This window comes from Lipotes vexillifer, unplaced genomic scaffold (assembly GCF_000442215.2).
Source record: "Lipotes vexillifer unplaced genomic scaffold, Lipotes_vexillifer_v1.1 scaffold1207, whole genome shotgun sequence".
Classification (NCBI taxonomy): Eukaryota; Metazoa; Chordata; class Mammalia; order Artiodactyla; family Lipotidae; genus Lipotes; species Lipotes vexillifer.
The window spans coordinates 569,475-587,820 of NW_006772733.1; the positions used below are offsets into that span (position 1 = coordinate 569,475).

The 18,346-nt window shown below is 39.8% G+C and overlaps 1 protein-coding gene across 2 annotated transcripts in view; it reads right to left on the reverse strand.

Moving 5' to 3' along the window:
• The window catches only part of VEPH1 (ventricular zone expressed PH domain containing 1), a 214,387-nt gene extending 198,243 nt beyond the window's left edge, over nucleotides 1-16,144 (reverse strand). The window contains exons 1-2 of one of the 2 annotated variants that reach the window (XM_007447840.1): nucleotides 15,995-16,144; nucleotides 11,912-12,206 (exon numbers count right to left, since the gene is read on the reverse strand). In XM_007447840.1, coding sequence (XP_007447902.1) covers nucleotides 11,912-12,049 — 138 coding nt within the window. In that variant the 5' untranslated portion in view covers nucleotides 12,050-12,206; nucleotides 15,995-16,144. Of the gene's footprint in view, nucleotides 1-11,911; nucleotides 12,207-15,994 lie in introns of those variants that run through there. The other variant, XM_007447841.1, reaches the window with a different exon arrangement.
• Between the last annotated feature and the right edge of the window lie 2,202 nt (nucleotides 16,145-18,346).

Below are 18,346 nucleotides of genomic sequence, written 5' to 3' on the forward strand. Positions count from 1 at the left end.
CGCAGCGGGACAAAAGGCCCTGTGTGCGCTGCGGTTTACTGATTTACCGTCCCCTTCCCCCCCTCGCCGAGCGGACGCCCAGGTTCCCAGTGCTGGGAGGGGTCAGAACCCACGTCCCCTGCATCGGCAGGGGGGGCCTCAACCACTGCGCCACCAAGGAAGCCCCAAAGGAAAATTATTTTTATGAACAAAGACCAAGTCACTTTAAAAAGGACCCGAAAGATGTCAGAAAGAACCGAATGAAACTTAGAATGGAAACCAAATGAAACTTGGATGGCAATCAAATTCCAACCCCCAAATACTCAGTGGATTGGAATATAGAGCTGAGGAAACGAAAAATCAAAGTATCACATAGAAATGGAAAATATAAAAGATGAAGAGACATAGAGTTCCAAAACATTTTTTTCCTGTGATGAGAACCTTTAAGATCTGCTCTCTCAGCAGCTTTCAAATATGCAATACAGTGTTATTAACTATCATCACAAGGGGAAAATTTTGTAACTTTGATGGTGATGGATGTTAACTAGACCTATTGTGGTGACCATTTTGCAATACATACAAATATCAAATCATTATTTGTATACCTGAAACTAACATAATGTTATATGTCAATTATACCACAATTAAAAAGAAAGAGAGACATGGATAAAATAGGATAGAATATAAAGGATATGAGGGCAATTCTTTTCGTCTGCTTTGTTTACCATTATATTCCCAATATCTAAAAACATTGCTGGAAGATAGCAGGTACTCAAAACATATTTTTGGAATGCATAAATAAGTAAATAAATAGGATTTCCAGAAGGAGAGATTAGATGGGAAAGGCAATATTTGATATAATATTTAAGAACGTTCCAAGTTTGATGAAAGGCATAAAACTCAAAATCACAAAACACAATGAGGATTAAGTAGAAATACACAAATAAAACCACATCTAGATACATAATAGTGAAAACCTATAACATCAAAGACACAGAGAAAATATTAAAATAGAAAAAAGTAGATTATGCATAAAGGAATGACAAACTGACAGCAGATTTCACAACAGCAATAGTATAGATTACTGAGGAATAAAAAGACTACAAATCTAGAAATCTATACCCAGGTAATTATCATTCAAAATTAAGGGCAAAATAAAGACAAAAAGTCTGAAAAACAGAAAAACAAACATTGAGAGGGCTTATTACTAACAGGCCTTCACTGAAGGGGCTTTAAAATGTATACTTCAGAAAGTAGGAATTTGGATTCAAAAGGGAAAAAAAATGGAGGAAGAGAATAAAAAAAAAAAAAGAATGGTGAGAAAAGAAACAGTACCTTAGGTGCTCAAAGTAAGCACTGGCTGAATTTAAAAAAACAAGTCAGTAATTTTAAAGAATAATTTTGAGGGCATTAAACAAGGTAGAATAAAAGTGCTGCTTAAGAGTATGTAAGATGAGTATTAAAGTGTTCCAACTTCCTTGTGGTAATAGGAGGAGAATAGAGCCATTGCATAACTTTAGACATTCATTATAATTTATCAGATGTAAGAAGGTGTCAATTATAAGACCTACCATTATGAAGAAAGAGAAAGATGTGCCGTTTAATTGTGAGTTACATCATGCCTTAAAGAAAATCTTATGCACGACACGAATTCGTTTCTTTGAAATTTCTTTCATCTATTCTAAGGGAATTGCCTGTTTCTTCTGCTTTCAGTTGCACTACTTACTATATTTTAATAGGCAGTCTTTTACAAATACCTCAGTAATAAAATGGTGTTTTTATTTTGTTTTGTTTTAGGTTCCATAAAGTTCTCAGTTACTGTTTTGCAAGAAAAGATGGAATTTCTATCTTTTCCCCAATGATGAATATTTCATTCATTAATACAGAATTTATACCCTGGTCCTCTCTTTCCATGCCTTTCTGCATTGCTAGTAAGTTTTTGTTTCAGTGCCACATTATATTTAGAAGTTTTGAAACATGTATATTTAACTCAATGTTGGTAATAATAATGCCCATAATTCAGGTGGAATGGTAACAATATGCAAAGCTATGATAAGTTCATGCATACGTGGGCAATGACAACTACATTATGCCTATTGCCTGGCCCATATCAACTGTCAGATTTCAATCAATTATAAAATGTATACTTGTTTCAGAGATATAGATATGTGAAAAGTATCTTAGAATTGATGAAATATAGTGACTATGTTTGCTAAAATTTTAAAGGTAACTACTAAGAGACTAAGAGAAATAGAAATTTTAAATTTTTAAATGCCTCTCTTAGCAATTGGCGGTCCAAGCAAAAACAATTTTATTAAGGCTATAGAAAATTTGAACAATATAATTAATAAGAATTCTTTAATTGACAAGCTTAATGTCTTATGCTCAATGATTAGAAAATACGCATTCTTCTTGGGCACATATGAAACATGTAAAGAGGCAGGCAGTATAGTGTGTTGCTAAGAACAGTTTCTGAAGCCAAACTCTCTGAACTTGATTCTTGGCTCTACAATTTACTAGCTATATAATCTTGGACAAGTTAAATTACTAAACTCTCTGTCTCTCAGTTTCCTTGTCTATAAAATGGGGATAATATTAGTATATTTATCTCAAAAGTTTAGAAAGGAAAAAGCATATTAACTTGTGATAAGCTCTTAGAACAGTTCCTGGAACAAAGCAACTGCTACATAAGCATTAGCTATTACTATGTACACAGATTAGCCATAAACTATGCTACAAAGCAAGTCAACCATTTCCAAACAATTGGTATCATTCAGTTAACATTCTCTGTCTACAATGCAGTTAAATTTTAACTCAACAAGATTACAAATATTCTTTGGGACCTTAAAGCACAACCTTCTAACTTACTTATGAGTCAAAGAGGAAATCACAATCAATAAAGTATTTAGAATTTATAATGAAAATACTATGTCTCAAAAACTTGTAGGATGAAGCTAAGTGGTACTTAGCAAGAAATCTATCATCTTAAGTGCTTATATTAAAAAAATAAGAAAGTAAAAAAAAGCAATAAGCTAATCATACAACTCAGGAGATGAGTAAAAAAAAAGCAGAATACAACCAGAGAGAGAACAAAGAGGAAAATCATAAACATTAAAAAAGAAATTAATAAGAAAGATCCTATATAGATGCTAAAAGCTTTAAAAAAAAGACAAAATTCTAAAAATATTGATGAAAGAAAATATCAGTGAAGAGCATTTAAATACAGATGCAGCAGAACACACACACACACACACACACACACACACACACACACACACACAAAATAATGCATTTTTATGCCAGTCAATTTGAAAACTCAGATAAGATGTACAATTTCCTAGAAATTATATTTTACCAAAAGCGACTGAAGCAAAAATCCTTCCATTTTCTTCAAAGAAATTGAATCAGTACCTCAGAAATCTACCCCAGAAAACCAACCAAACTCATGGTGCCCCAAGGGTGTTTTGTGAGATCAAGAAATAGATCATCACCACCTTATAAAACTGTTGTATATAATAGAAATGTGGAGATATTTCCCAACTCATTTTATGAGACTAGTATTTATACTTTGATACCAAAGCCAGGTAAAATTAGTAGAAGAAAGGATAATTATAGGCCAAGCTTACAGTTCCAAAACTCCTTTAAAAATATGAAACCACATCAGGAAATATATTAAAATAAATGTAAAATTTTATTTTATCCCAGGAGTGTAACAATGGCTTTATATTTTAAAAATCTATTACTGCAGTCCACCACATTGACAGATTAAAAGAGAAAATCGGATTATCTAGAAAGAGCAGAAAAAGCAGTTGATAAACTTTAACAGTTCTTAGAAAAATACAAATGAAAGGGAATCTCCTTAATCTGACAAAAGATATTAACCAAAAGCCTGGCGCAAACGACGTTATACTTACATTGCAAAGTCAGAAACCTTCCTTTAAAGAAGGAAAAAAGTGTATCTGCTATTCCTATTGTATTCAACATTGTTCTCGAGAGCTAGTCAGGACAAGGAGACAGAGAAATCAAATAAAAGACGTAAGAATTGAGAAGAAACAAAACCATCATTATTTTAAGATAATGATTATATATATAAAAAATTCCAAAGAATGTGCTTCTCTTTTCTTAAAAACAATCCTTTCTTGGACTCCCTAATTCTTTCTAATTACCACTCCATTTCCCTGTTCCTCTTGGTAGGAAAATGCCCAGAGTTGTCACGGCTCATTTTCTCCAAATCTCCTCCCATTCTGTCTTGAACTCCAATCCAGTTTTCACTCCTCTCTACCCAATGATACTGTTTTTGTCAAGTCACAATGACCTTCATGTGCTGGAATAATGGTCAGTTCTCAGTCCTCACATCACTTGACCTATTAGCAGCATTTGACATCGCTCTGTCCTTGATAGTGTCCACTTGGCTCTCAGGACATCATGCTCTTCTGACTTTCTTCCTCTTTCACTGGACCCGTCTCTCAGTGTACTTTACTTGTCCTCCTCCATCATCTTTTTGATCTTTGTGCGCTGGACTCAGCCTTTGGACTTTCTTCTTCTCTGTCTACACTCACTTCCTTGGTGATCCCATCCAGTCTCAAGGCTGATGAGTTCCAAAATTAAAATGTCCAGCCCAGACTTCTCTGCTCAACTCCAGACTCATATATCCAACTATCTACACTATATCTCTGCTCAGATGTCTGACAGCTCAGACTTTACATGTCCGAAGAACTCTTGATTCCTTTCTACCTCTCCCCCAAATCTGTTCCTCCCAGTCTTCTCCATTTTACTTAACAACAATTTTATCATTCTAGTTTTTCAGGCCAAAAGTCTTCGAGTCCTTTCTCTCTCTCTTTTTACATGCCGTACCCATATCAACGAATCTTGTTTGTACCACTTTCAAAATATATCCAGAATCTGAACACTTCTTATCACCTCTATTGCTCCAAGAGTCTCTGTTGTTTCTTATATCTGGGTTATTGCAGAAGCAGGTTAGTTGGCTGCCCTGTTTCCACTTTTGCCTTTTTGCAGACTCTTTTCAAAACAGGAAAAGGAAAGTCAGATCATGTTACTTCTCTGGTCAGAACTCTCCAACTCTCTGCCCAAGGACCAATATGATCCAGCCTGCCCTTTCCTTCTGACCCGATCTCCTGTGATCTTTCCACTTTGCTCCCTCTGCTGCAAGCACACTGACCTCCTTGCTGTTGCTCAAAAACTCTAGGCTGCCCTCAACTTAAGGACCTTTGTACTTGATGGTTCCTCTACCTGAAATGATTTCCTGCAGGTAGCCACAGGTAATGTTCCCTCATCTCCTTCAAGTTTTGCTTAAATGTTAGCTTCTTAGTATGGCCTGCCTTGTCTGTTCTACTTAAAATTTCAAACCTCCAATTTTATGTCCCCATTCTTTGTTTTATTTTTCTACATAGCACTTATCCTCTTCTAATATTTTCCTTATTTTATTTTCTGCCTCACCCCATTAAATGGATGAAGGCAGAGTTGGGTTTTTTTTTTTTTGGTCTATTTTACTTACTCCTATGTCCTCAGCATAGAAGTGTCTGGAGCATAGTAGGTACCTAATAAATATTTGTTGAATAAATGGAAAAAATTTATAAGTAATAAGAGAGTTGAGGGAGTTTACTGGACATAATATTACTATACAAGTGTCATTTATGCTATTATCACCTCAAAAATAGTTGAAAAATATAATTTTTAAAAGGGTACCATTTATAACTTCAGCTAAAAGCATAAAATATTTATAAATTTTAAAGAATGTACAAGACTCAAGAGCCTTAAGAAAAAAAATCATAAAACCTTATTGAAAGATATTGAAGATCTAAATAAATGGACAGATGAACATTATCTACAGATAAGAAAACAGTACCATAAAGATGTTAATTTTCTTCAGATTAATTTAGAGATATAATGAAATTTCAATCAAGATACTGACAGAATTATTCATGAAACTTGAGAAGCTTAATACAAAATTATTAAAGAACAGAAATGAATCAAAACAATTTTAAAGAAAGAGTTTGGGGATACTCATCCTATCGGATATCAAGATGTTACAGTAAAAGTCAAGCTGGGCTTCCCTGGTGGCGCAGAGGTTGAGAGTCCGTCTGCCGATGCAGCAGACAGGGGTTCGTGCCCCGGTCTGGGAGGATCCCACATGCCGCGGAGCATCTGGGCCCATAAGCCATGGCCGCTGAGCCTGCGCGTCCGGAGCCTGTGCTCCGCAACGGGAGAGGCCACAACAGTGAGAGGCCCGCGTACCACAAAAGAAAAAGAAAAAAAAAAAAGGCAAGCTATATTTGGAGTAAGAAGCATGCAACATGCACAAAGTGACAAAGGATTTGTAGAAAAATATACAAAAAAACTCCTTTAACAAGAACAGATTCTTTTTAAACCTCAAGAGAAAAATGGAAAGGAAAAAAAAAAAACCCAAACCATAAAGAGGTGCTTTACTTAAAAGAAAACTCAAATGGCAAATAGCAAATAAACATATGAAGAAATGGTCAGACTCCCTAATAATGAGAGGAGTGAGGGCTTCCCTGGTGGCGCACTGGTTGAGAGTCCGCCTGCCGATGCAGGGAACACGGGTTCGTGCCCCGGTCCGGGAAGATCCCACATGCCGCTGAGCAGCTGGGCCTGTGCTCCGCAACGGGAGAGGCCACAGCAGTGAGAGGCCGGCGTACCGCAAAAAAAAAAATAATAATAATAATAATAATAATAATAATGAGAGGAGTGAAAGTTTAAATAACAGTCAGACACTGCTTCACTTAAACTGACACTTTAAAAATCTGATAAAAGCAAGCATTGATCAGGAAATAAAGCCACTGGGACTCTCATACTGTACATGTCTGATGGGAGTGTAAACTGGTAAAACCACATTGGAGAGCAATTTGGTGGTTTATCAGAAATTTGAAAGTACACAAAACCCCAAAATTTGTTGTTTCACTACTGATTGTGTACACTAGATATTAAGCACATTTGCCAAAATTGTTAATTATAAGAATGTTCACTGCAGCACTGTTAAAATAGTGAATGTCCATCAAAAAAAGACTGGATAAATAAATTGTGGCATAGTCATGTGATGGAATACACTATTGCACTGAAAACAAAAGAATTGGAACTACATGTACCGACATAGATAAACCTCAAAAACATAACATTGAGACTTATGACACTATTTATATAAAGTTTAAAAACATGAACTACAGTGCTATAAATCATTTTTGAGCCGTGCATATGTAGCAAAGAAATAAAAACACGTATGGATAAATACCACAACAAGATATTGGTTTCCTTAAGAGAGGAAAGGGAGGAGCATTGGGTTAGAGAGACACATGCAGGTGATAACAATTTTATTTAATTTCTTAAATTTGGTGATTTTTGTGTACCTAACATTTTTTTATTGTTAAAAAAATTAAAGAGAACTGGAGGCATGGGTGTGCATCGTGGGAAAGGTGGTGCTGAGAGTATGAGAAGAGGCTGAATGGATAGGGAGAGAGTCTCACCTGAGTAGTCTGGAAAGAGGGAGCCTAGGAAGACAAAACTTAAAGGTGTATTTGGGAACTTAGAATTTCGAGTGAGAAGTCACTTTCTCAAATCAAGCCTGAGGATAAAATATTTTCCAGCTCTGTTTTAGAGTAACTGATGGAAAAAAAGGGCATGGACTGCAGAGCAGAGTCTAGTAACATTCGATTGTTTTATGAGTGACTTTGGGGGAAGGATTAGAGGCTTGTTTACTGAATTTTCAGATTCTGCAAAGCTGGGACTGATAACATATATTGGACAGAATCATGGTTTTTTAAAAGGTATAAACATTCTGGAATGAGGGCCTAAAGACAAGAATATTATTTCAATGGTTAAAATGTGACATTCTATACTTAAAAAAATTTTCAAGTTATCTAATTACAAATCTTGATTTAACCTGAGGGTCTTGGTACATCAAAGGATAAATGTGGCCAACTGTGTGATGTTACTATTGAAAAGAAGTTTTAGAAGCAGAGTATCTGACTAGAATCAGCGACTGTTCCAAGCAATTGGTTCAAGTATCAGGCAATGATAAATTACAATAATAAATTTAAAAGATTCCAGGGGAGGGTAACTAAAATTCTGAGAACATAGGCTACAAAGAGGCATCCTCCAAAAATCTGGAAAAAAGATTGCCCTTTGAGGATTAAACAAACAAAAAAACCCCACTTGTATGAGTGGGATTAGCTAATAACTACAGGGCTAACGCAAGACACTACCTATACATGGGTGACTTTACAGGTAAGTTAAATACAATCTCAGGGAGGTAGGGCTAAAATGTGATTATGATAGAGGAGGAAGACGCCTAATCAATAATATTCCTTGTCTAGAGAAAGACTGGGTAAATAGAGTCGGGGAGAATAGCATGGAACACACAATAATTCTGACAGACGTTATACTTTTCATTATAAATCACTAAGTCACCATTATATTTCATACTTCTGATAGCATGATTTAAATAGCATTTCTCATGTACTGACAAAATTGAGTTTCCAGACCAGAGACTGGTGTAAACTATCCCTGCTACAGGCCCTTCTTTGTCACGGAAAAACATAAGGATATTCAGCTGGGAAGAGAAGCCAGAGGTGAGACCTGATACCTATCTGCACATGTTTAAAGTTCTTCTTGTAGGAACAGAGGTTGGATTCTCTTGATTGTTGAGGGCAGAGAATAGAACAAAGAATAGTAGAAAGAAAATACATAGACTGCGATTTTATTAGGCCAAAATGAGGAGCACACTAACAATTTGAACTTCCAACAGTGAGACAGCTATCTCTTTGACAGGATTCTTTGTTCATAAGCAGCAGAAAAAGTTTGGATAACTGTAGCAACATAAACAAACAAATAAAATAATTAAAAGATATGAGGTGGCTTGCAGATTTGAAGGGAAATTTGTAGTATCTAGCCTTAGAAAGGCAATGACTGAGGCAGCTATAGTCATAGACGGACAGGAAGCAAGGACTGTTTCTTTGGAACACCATCATCATGATAGCTCACCCTTTGCTGATTTCTTTCCTAGAATTACTGGGAAAGAAAATCTGATTGGCATAGCTTGGGTCAGGTGTCCCCACTCCTGCCTTCCCCCCTCCCTGGCAAAGGCAAAGTAGAAAACCTTGACTCAAGGCCCCATCAAGGAAGACTTCAGGCAATGGGAAGGGGCAATTTACCAAAGGAAAATGGAGGAGCAGGAAAAAAATATCAGAACCTACTATGTCCCCATCATTGCAAAAACAGAAGGAGAGGCCACCTATTTGTCGAGAATCCTAAAGAAGGGATTTCTGTGCTGGAAGGAAGTTGGACAAGACAGTTTAGGAGGTCCTTCCAGTTCTATGTTTCTAAAGAGGAATTGAGAAGTGGAATTGATTGCTGAGATCCAGGGTCATTAGGAAAGGCCTAAGAAGGAATATTTATCTGATATTGGTTATAAGGGAAGGATGGGATGCAGCTAACAGGGAAGTAACCATAGAGTAGACATGGTCGTTCAGGGGACTGATCACTGGCATTGGTCATTGAATGTCATGGGTATTGAGGCATCATGGAAACGCTTTGAACAATGGAGAGACATGTAATAAAACCTGGCTTAGGAAATTTAAGCTGGTAACTTTTAGTAGATTGAACTAGAGAAAGGCAAGGCCAAAGGCAGGGAGATCAATTGGTTTGAGAGCCTAAGCCAAGGTGATGGCAGCAGGAAGGGAAGGGAAGCAGCAGATGAGAGGCATTTCTCATGCAGTGCCTACAGAATTTACAGGAAAAGGCGAGAGTGAGAGAAATCAAGAATGACTCCAGGTTTCAAACCTGGAGATCTAGGAAAAGGGTAGTATAACTGGAAGAAAGGTGACAACTTCTAATTTAGATATATTGAATCTGAGTTGATGGATATCAATTAGTACGAGCTTGAAATTCAGCGAGAGATATGAAGGCTGAAAACATAGATCCTGGATTCCCCCATGTAGAGATTGCACTTGAGGATATATGAATAGATGACCTTCTATAAGAAAAGTATAATGCAAAAGGGCAATTAAGTCCTTTTAGAAAGAGGCAACCACTAAGAAGTAGAACCACTAGAAATCATTTCAGGAATAATGAAACTTGAATTGGCTTTTAAAGGAGGGGAGCTGGGAAGGAATGCCAAACAGGGACATGTTTATAACTAGGATTGATCAGCAAATTTCAAAACTGGATCGATCAACGTGATCTCTGCATTTAAAAATTGGAATGATCTGCATGATTTCCTCTAAAAAAATTATTCTTTTTATTCTGCCACCTATCTACTCTGTGCCATGGTTACAGATAGAGAATGGAAGAAATGGGATGTGACGTAATTTAGTAGATGTAGATCTCAAGAGAGCTACTAGCTCTCCAGACCTACTAGTCTCATGGGATGCTAAGTGGAGGGCTTAAAGTATGGACAGGGCTCTTGATGACAAAGGACATGCCAGCCTTAATGGTTAAAAGTGGGGACACATAATAGAACTCACCAGTCCTGAAATTCTGAATTTGACATCTGTGAGACAAAGCAATTGATGAAGAAACAGAAGAAATCACTGACACTAGTGACCTCTAGTGGAAATAGGCTTCAGGGAAATATAGATACAGATACCTAGATATACATATACATATTTTCCATTAGATTAGATAAAATCAGTAGCACATTCAGCCAGTTTATTTCCAGAGGAGTGTGAAGGAAGGGACTGCTGGAAATAGCACACAAATCCTACCCAGAGAGCGGAAATGTACCAGGAATACTTTGTTTTCTGAGTCAGACTAAGTTGATTAATTTTCTGGACACGTAATTGCTGTCAAAGACATTACCTGAGAAAAAAGTAGTGTTTGGGCAGTGACTTCACTCGTCACTGGGTGGACTTGGCACGTTAATGGCAGCCAACAAGAGAACATGCTGACAGATTTGAGGAGGAAGCAGCACTGGTTGCTATGCCTTTTAAGCATCTTTTCATTATGACATGGAAGAAAGCTGTTATCTCTGAAATATGTACATATTTGCTATTCAGCATTTTATGGCTGGAGTCCTGTCTCTTTCCTTTGCCTGGTGGGTGTTTGTGCCAAGTGTTGGCAAAAACACTGCTGAGCTGAGAGGATGGGAGGGGATAATTGGTGGCCTTGGCCTTTGAAATGGGACCAACCTGCAAGCACAGTCAAGAAGGTCAGCATCAGACCACGCCAGGCACTCCACACGCACTCTCTTTCAGAAGTGCTTTCAGGATATATAATCTTGACACTGAGGAAAAGCGAAGGAATGGGAGGGTTGATGGAGATTTTAAGTTTGTCTAATCATACTGGGGGCTAATAACGGGTGAGTTGAATTAAATGGGTTGGGGGGTGGTGTGTGTAGAAAAAGGAGCAAAGGAAAGGTTCAAAAAATGGAGATTGTACAGAAGCAAACAGAATCAGCGTTATTAAGCCCTGGGCAACCGTCACTTCTGGCAGCAGAGAGATAGTTGTCCTGGTCTCGTATTACCTGTGTGGCAGGAGGTGTCACCTTGCCTTCTTTCATTATTTAACCCCCATCTCACGTGCTGCTTTGTTTACTGATACTCTTGTGCAGCTTGGTGGGTCTGCTTTCCCCCAGATTTGCTCCCTCTCCTCTCCATGTCATTTCAAGGATGTAGAAACAACCTTTAGACAGCCTTTTGCGAGAATTCCACTCTGGTCTGCAATTTCCAGAGTTCTGGTCTCTGTGAATGGGCAAAAGGTGGTCTGGGTGCTCCCCAAGTCAAAGACTTCCCTGGTATTATTTCTTAGATGCCAGCTAAACCACAGAGAAGAGTTAAGAGAGACCAACATGAACGGTCCTTCCTCTTTCCTCTGCAAAGATCTTTTTCCCCAGGATATGTACAGTCATTTAGCTCCAGAATAGGTCATTTCAGGGGTCTAGTCTAAGAACGAGTTTACTTACTGAAGATGAGCTAATGATTTTAATTTGCTCCAAGGCTTCTGTCAGGCTGTCTTCAATCTCAGAGTCATCTAAGGAGAAGAGGTCGCCAGCTCGTGAAAGATCTTTTTGTCCTAAGACCAGTCTGAAGAGTTGATGCATGCTGAGGGGTCTGATAATCAATGGACTGTCTGCAGGCCCAGGACCATGTGTCTCAGTCACCAGAGGTTAGTGAGACAAAAACATGTAGCAGGACATAGACTTCGTATTCCTTGAAAGGTCATTTTTCTCCAGACTTTGAGGTCTTCTTTGACACTCTCTGCAAGAGAAACAAATGACACAAGATAGCCTTTAGTAGGATGGCATGAGCTCAGAATGTGAACTTGGTGCCCAGAAGAGAAAGAGGAAAACAAAGACATTTGGAAATGTGCATGGAATCACAGATTCTGGCTTGATGATCTTCAAAAGAACTCTTTCCTTATTTTGTCTCGAAAAGTCCTGTCAAAAATGATTATATTTCTCCAGAATTTAATTTGAGCCTCAAAAAGCAGCTTAAATCCCCTACTTTTCTCCTTTCTATATCCTGTCCTTCTCTCCCTGCCACAAGGAAACAAGTGGACCAGCAACAAATATGCCCAATACTTGCCAGATTTTCCCCAAACAGATTCCCATGGGAACCAAACAGAAAAGGGCGATGAAAGGAAGATAGAACACAGGAAACACCTTTTAGACCCACTGCCTGTTTCCTGGATGTGGAAACCGATGCTTAACTTACCTCCTTGGCTGGGCTTCTTTGCTGTATTGACAACAGGAGCTTCCTGAACCTCAGTCCAGAAGGTGCCCTATTCTTATGTACTCTCTGAACAAATGGCTATGAAATAAAGAACTCTGCCTGGGAGTATGAGACCAGATAAATCTCTGTAGAACGTGAGCGTGAACTTGAACACAGAGCTTGAAGGTGAGAACGTTGCAATGAAGGCTAAAGAGGAAGGGTTTTAGGATCGGGCAATCCTCCCTCTATTCCCAAAGTTGAAATAATAAAGTCCCATTGTAGTTCTTACTTAATTAACAGCCCACAGAGAGTAAGGCAATGGCACCAATTAAATAACTGATTATTCTCATCAGCTCTTTTCTGGGCCTAATAAAACCATAGACCATTTTCACTGGTAGAGACCTTAGCAATCATTTCATAACCAGGGAGGTTTAAGACTTCTTCGAGGCCTCACGGTAGCTGTGGCAATGCTTTTCTTCTGATCTCAGGCCAGTGGGTTCCCCCCCAAGTTTACATTAGAGTGGAGTCACCTCATACATACAGGTAACTTACAAATGCAGCCACTTGTTCCGAGAGTGAGAGCTGAGAGTGATTTATGTAACATAAGCAGTTTATGTAACATAAGCGATTCTGCCCAGCATTTCAGTCTGAATGTGTTCCCCAGAATGAGTGTGAAAAGGGAAAGTCTGCTGCTCCCTTGGGTGTCCCCCCGTGAGCTATCACTGTGGCAGCACCTCTCTGTGCTGAAAGCACTTTTAAAGTTTAAAGATATATACTGTCCATACAACATGCTCTCTAAACACAAGCCAAATCCCTCATCAGGCACCTAACTGAAGAAGCTATCTGTAGTATATTCCAAATGGTGCAATTTATAGGCCATTGAAGAGATTTCAAGGGTAGTATTCCCTACATGCAACTTTTGCGCTACGTACCAGCTTTAGGAAAATGACGCCCAGTACTTACATATGCTTGTCTATATGCCAGATCCTGGATGCTTTGTAAACATTAACTCATTTAATCCTCATAACAACTGTATGAGGCTATTTCATTCCTATTTTACAGGTGAGGAACACAAGGCATTAAATAACTTGTCTAAGCCACATAGCTAGTAGATTAGAGAGCTGGGATTTGGACCCAGAGACTCCAGTGCTGGGCTCCCAGTTGATAACTGCTGTGGACTGATGATGACACGTAAGGCTCCACGTGAGGCTACCGTTAGGAGTAGAAACCTCATTAGTAACATTTGAGGATGAAGATATGGGTAGGGTCATAAAGCAAGAAGATGAATTCCTCTTGCCTCCTACACTGACCCTGCATCCTTGTCCATCTACACCCTGGGATTTAGGCCAACCAGAGAGCAGGAGAGTCACAAGGAAGAGAGGCTTAGAGGATGAGAAAAGAAGGAGACGGGTGGGGAGGGTTTCAGGGGATGGGGAGAGAGGAGAGTGAGGATCCTACAAAGGACCTTTGCATCCTGGCAAATGTGGAGGGGTGAATTACAACATCTACAGGCAAAATTAGGGCAGTGTTTTCCTGAATTTTCCCCTGCTCCCCTCGCCCTCCCCCACCCAGGTATTTGCAGTGACAGAGTCTCCGTGAAATAATATTCAGGAAAATAAGGTATTGGATGGAAATTACTTCACCTTGACCAGTCAGCTTGTTGGTCACTATCAGGCACTTCTGGAAGCAGATTGATCTGCCCCAGACATAGCAGAGCTGGAACTCGAGAAGGAGCAGAAATACGTGCTGGGGGAGAGGGGCACCCACAGGGTTCTCCTGGGCTCCTTCTTTTCTTTTTACACTTGCAGTGACACCTGGTGTGGGGTCCCACACTCATGCTTCCAACTGCAGCTGTTACTCTTGTGTGTCCACCATGTTTAACATTGTTGTTCAACACATAGCCATACGTGAAAACTTTCACACATCCAGGGGTGGAGGAGGGAGAGAGGAGACTTGTACCAAACATTCTACATTACAAGGATGACCCAGAGAAAAGTCGCCGAGGTACTACAAAAGGAAGTTTGGGGAAGTACGGGGGAGAGAGAGATCTCTCCTAGGGGAAGATGACAAGGAATGGGTCTGTGGAGGAAATGGTGTTTAGCCAGAACTTTCAGGTTTCATTCAATGCATGTGTGCTGAGTACATACTAAGCCACCTGCTTGTCTGGGGCCCCAGATTCAAGTTCCAGCCCAGCCACTCAGTGGTCATGGGGCCTTTGGTTCATGCTCTGCCCTTCCCCAAGCCTCAGTTTTCTTATCTGCAAAATGTGTGTAAGGCACACCTCATCTACCTCATCAGGTTGTTTTGAAGATCAAAGCAGATAACACACAAAAGAGCACTTTGTAAAATAATGACACCACCAGCTGATGTTTAGTGGGTGTTTACCGTGTGTCAGGCACTACTCTTGAGAGTTTCCCACATAACAAGTCACTGAATTCTCACAATTCCATGCGATGAGAAACTGATGTCCAGAGAGGAAAACAAGCAGTCCAGGGGGACCTGGAGAGTAAGTTGCAGAGTCAGGATTGAAAGCAGTTGGTCTCCCAGGACAAAGCCCCTCTCAGGACTGTGTGTAGGTACATACATGACTGTGCATGGTAATTATTGAGCGCCTCCCTTCCATCTGTCCTCATTTAAAGAGCACCCTGCATCCTTATCCAGTCCTCCCTTTCCCGGATAAGAATCAACAGGGCATGTTATTTATTTTTCAGCAGCTCTGGTCAATGTTTTGCTCAGGTGTCTGGCTTCTCTTGCTGCTCTGTTTGCAACAGCCCAGAAGGTTAGAGCCAGATCAAATTTTACCTCATCTTCTGAGAAACTTCGTACTCTTATGAATGTCATAGTCCTGTGGCCTATATGTAGGTGTACATATGCATCCACCGTACACACACAAGCACACGTATGTACACACACTAGGATACTTCCTATGTACCAAGTTCTTCACTAGACACTTTCTTCTCAGTTCTCCCATCAACCCTGCAGGTAGATATGATTACCGAAGAGGAAACAGGACTGGTGAGGTTAAACATCATGCCCCAGGTTACACACAGAGCCAAGATTCACATCCAAGTAGGTCAGCCTCCAAATCTTCTACTTTCTATGTTACAAAAACTGGTTTATGAAATTCCTTTTCATCCCCGACTTTGGCCCTCCTAATTTCTTTCCCTAATCTGACGCCCAGGTTCTCATTATTCAGTCTACATTTTTTAAGCAGATGTTGACTGACAAGTCGGGTTTCTGTATGGAGAAACAGACACCCCAAAAAGAGAAATTATTCTGAACCATGCGCAACACATTTCGGGGAGTCCCAGCTGTCCCCCACAAACGCGCTTTACCTGTGTGCTACTCCTCAAAGGCGCACTTGCTGCTACTCAACGGTCTATTTTGAGACTGGGTGAGAGACTCGGGCAGCGGACTCCAAGGGCACAGGGAGTGGAATCTACTCAGCTCAGTGAACCTGAAGTTGTTCATTGCGGTGCCGGTTCAAGAATTCTAGGAATGCAGCCCGATGCCACTGGCAGCTCTGGAGCCGGTCAGGTGACAGGCTGCGCCTCACCCAGTGGAGAGTTACCTCTGAGTGAAATGCTCTGTTTCCTGGGGTGAAACAGAAAGCCTGCTCCAGTAAAGTGGAGTTGTTTTTAACAGCGAAAACAAAACTGCCTGTGTTCATGAAAATCTATACTTTCCCTGAGAAGAATGAAGGGGGGGGAAAAAAAAAAAAAGCCACGCAGATAACACGGTTTCAATAGGAACTCAAGCAGGTGAATGGGACGGCTGTCGGAGCCATTTCTCAACCTCCACCCCCCTCCCCTCCCCGGAAGAGAGGAGAATTGCAGCTTAATTAACACTTCCCTCCCCCTCGAGATTTCACGTACAGAGTTTGAAACACTGAGAGTTTGTTCAGGAAGAGTCACAGCTCCTAAAGAAGTCATCCTTTTGCTCTGCCTCTAGATCAACATTGTTGAAAGTTTCAGGATGCAGGAAGTTGCTAATAAACAGAACAAACTCACTCAACAAAGATGCATGCCCTGTTTTTTCCCACTTTATTTGCTGGGAGATTCTTGGATCAGACTTAGATTGGTACTTTAAATATTGCAGCAATACTCAGAGAAAATGTTTATCTGCTTCATCTGTTGATACTGCAGAGGAGAAAAAGGTACCGAAACCCTTCCTTACTGTTTCAAAAGTTAGTGACACATTTTTAAAATATGTTTTAAACTATATTATTCTCTACCCCTAGCTTGTCTGTACCTATAGTAGGTCTGCTTGTCCCATGGAGTCACCTATCTGCTGACAAAGTGCACAAAAAGCTGTGCTGCAGATAAATTCATCTGCATGATCACCAAGATGTGAACACTGCAGGTGTCTCCCCAGTGGTGCTACCCCATAAAGGTGTGTGCTCAGGGTGGCCACACACCTGCCACTGAACCAGGTCATATGCTTCAGGAGAATAACCTCTTAAATATTCCTAAACACTTGGTGGTCAACCTATTTTTACGCCATCCACATTTGGAGGACTGTCCCCTTAAAGACTTTACTTTATAAAAATAGAGAACCTAGTCATCCGTGAGAAGGTGTATTCTCTCACTGATAATTTTTTGATACAGTAGCTGTATTCTATTTCCTTTTAATGGAATAGACTATATTTCTTTAGTCTTCCCTCTTCTTCATCCTCTATTCATTATTCATGGTACTTATCACTAGTTTTTATTCAATTTTCTTCCATTTTTAAATGAGCTTAGGGTCCAGAATTGGACAGAGTATGGGGACCCAGTAAGAAGGGCAGAGTGGTAAGTGCGGGGGGACCTGGACACATCTGGGCTCAGCTCTGCTGTTACCTGCAGTATAAACCTGGGCAGATTAATCAACCTCCCTGAGCCTCAGGTTCCTTATTTACACCTGAGGATGGTGATGTGGGTTGTTGGGAGGTTTAAAGAGATTATGTAAAGCATTTCACACAGATCTGGCGTATAGCAACCACACGAAGAGTGACAGCAATCATATCCTTAATAATATCATTATTCTTTAGGTCATTCTCCTGTTTACATGTCCCCATGCCATACCTTGTAAATGCTAATGATGACTGTACTGCTACCTGACATTGAATTCACAGCGTTAAAGATGCCTAGGTCTTTCCCATTTGTGTCATATTTATATCCTAGTTGTACTCTCCCCCAGTCTTAAATCTGGGCAGTTCATACACTATCTTGTATGTGTCCCTGTTGATTTCTTGGCAAACTTGCCTTGTTCTCTTGGAGAGACAGCTTTACTGTGATGCTGTCCCCACCATGGCCAAACAGTAACAGTGAATTTTTTCACAGAGCGGATATGGACTGAAATACAGTGTATCTCAGACTTTTTGTGGCCAGGTAATCCAAATACCTGAGCTTTCTACTTAAGTGTCGTGCTCACTCCCATGTTTATTAGGAAGGAGGTAGGGTATTATTCCCTCCAGGGCACCAGAGGGAAAAGTTCTTTATGACTTTTCAAGGTGCCCTACGCTGAATGGGTGCTAATAAGACATTGCTGATTTACTCTATTATGCATCAGTAGATTCTGCTAAATGAAAACACACTTGAACCAGAGGGCTTAATCGCCCAGCTATTGGGATACCACTTTTGGGGGGATTTCAATAAACATAACTATCTCAGGAAGCCAAATTATTCTGAAGAAATGAGCCTCTAGCT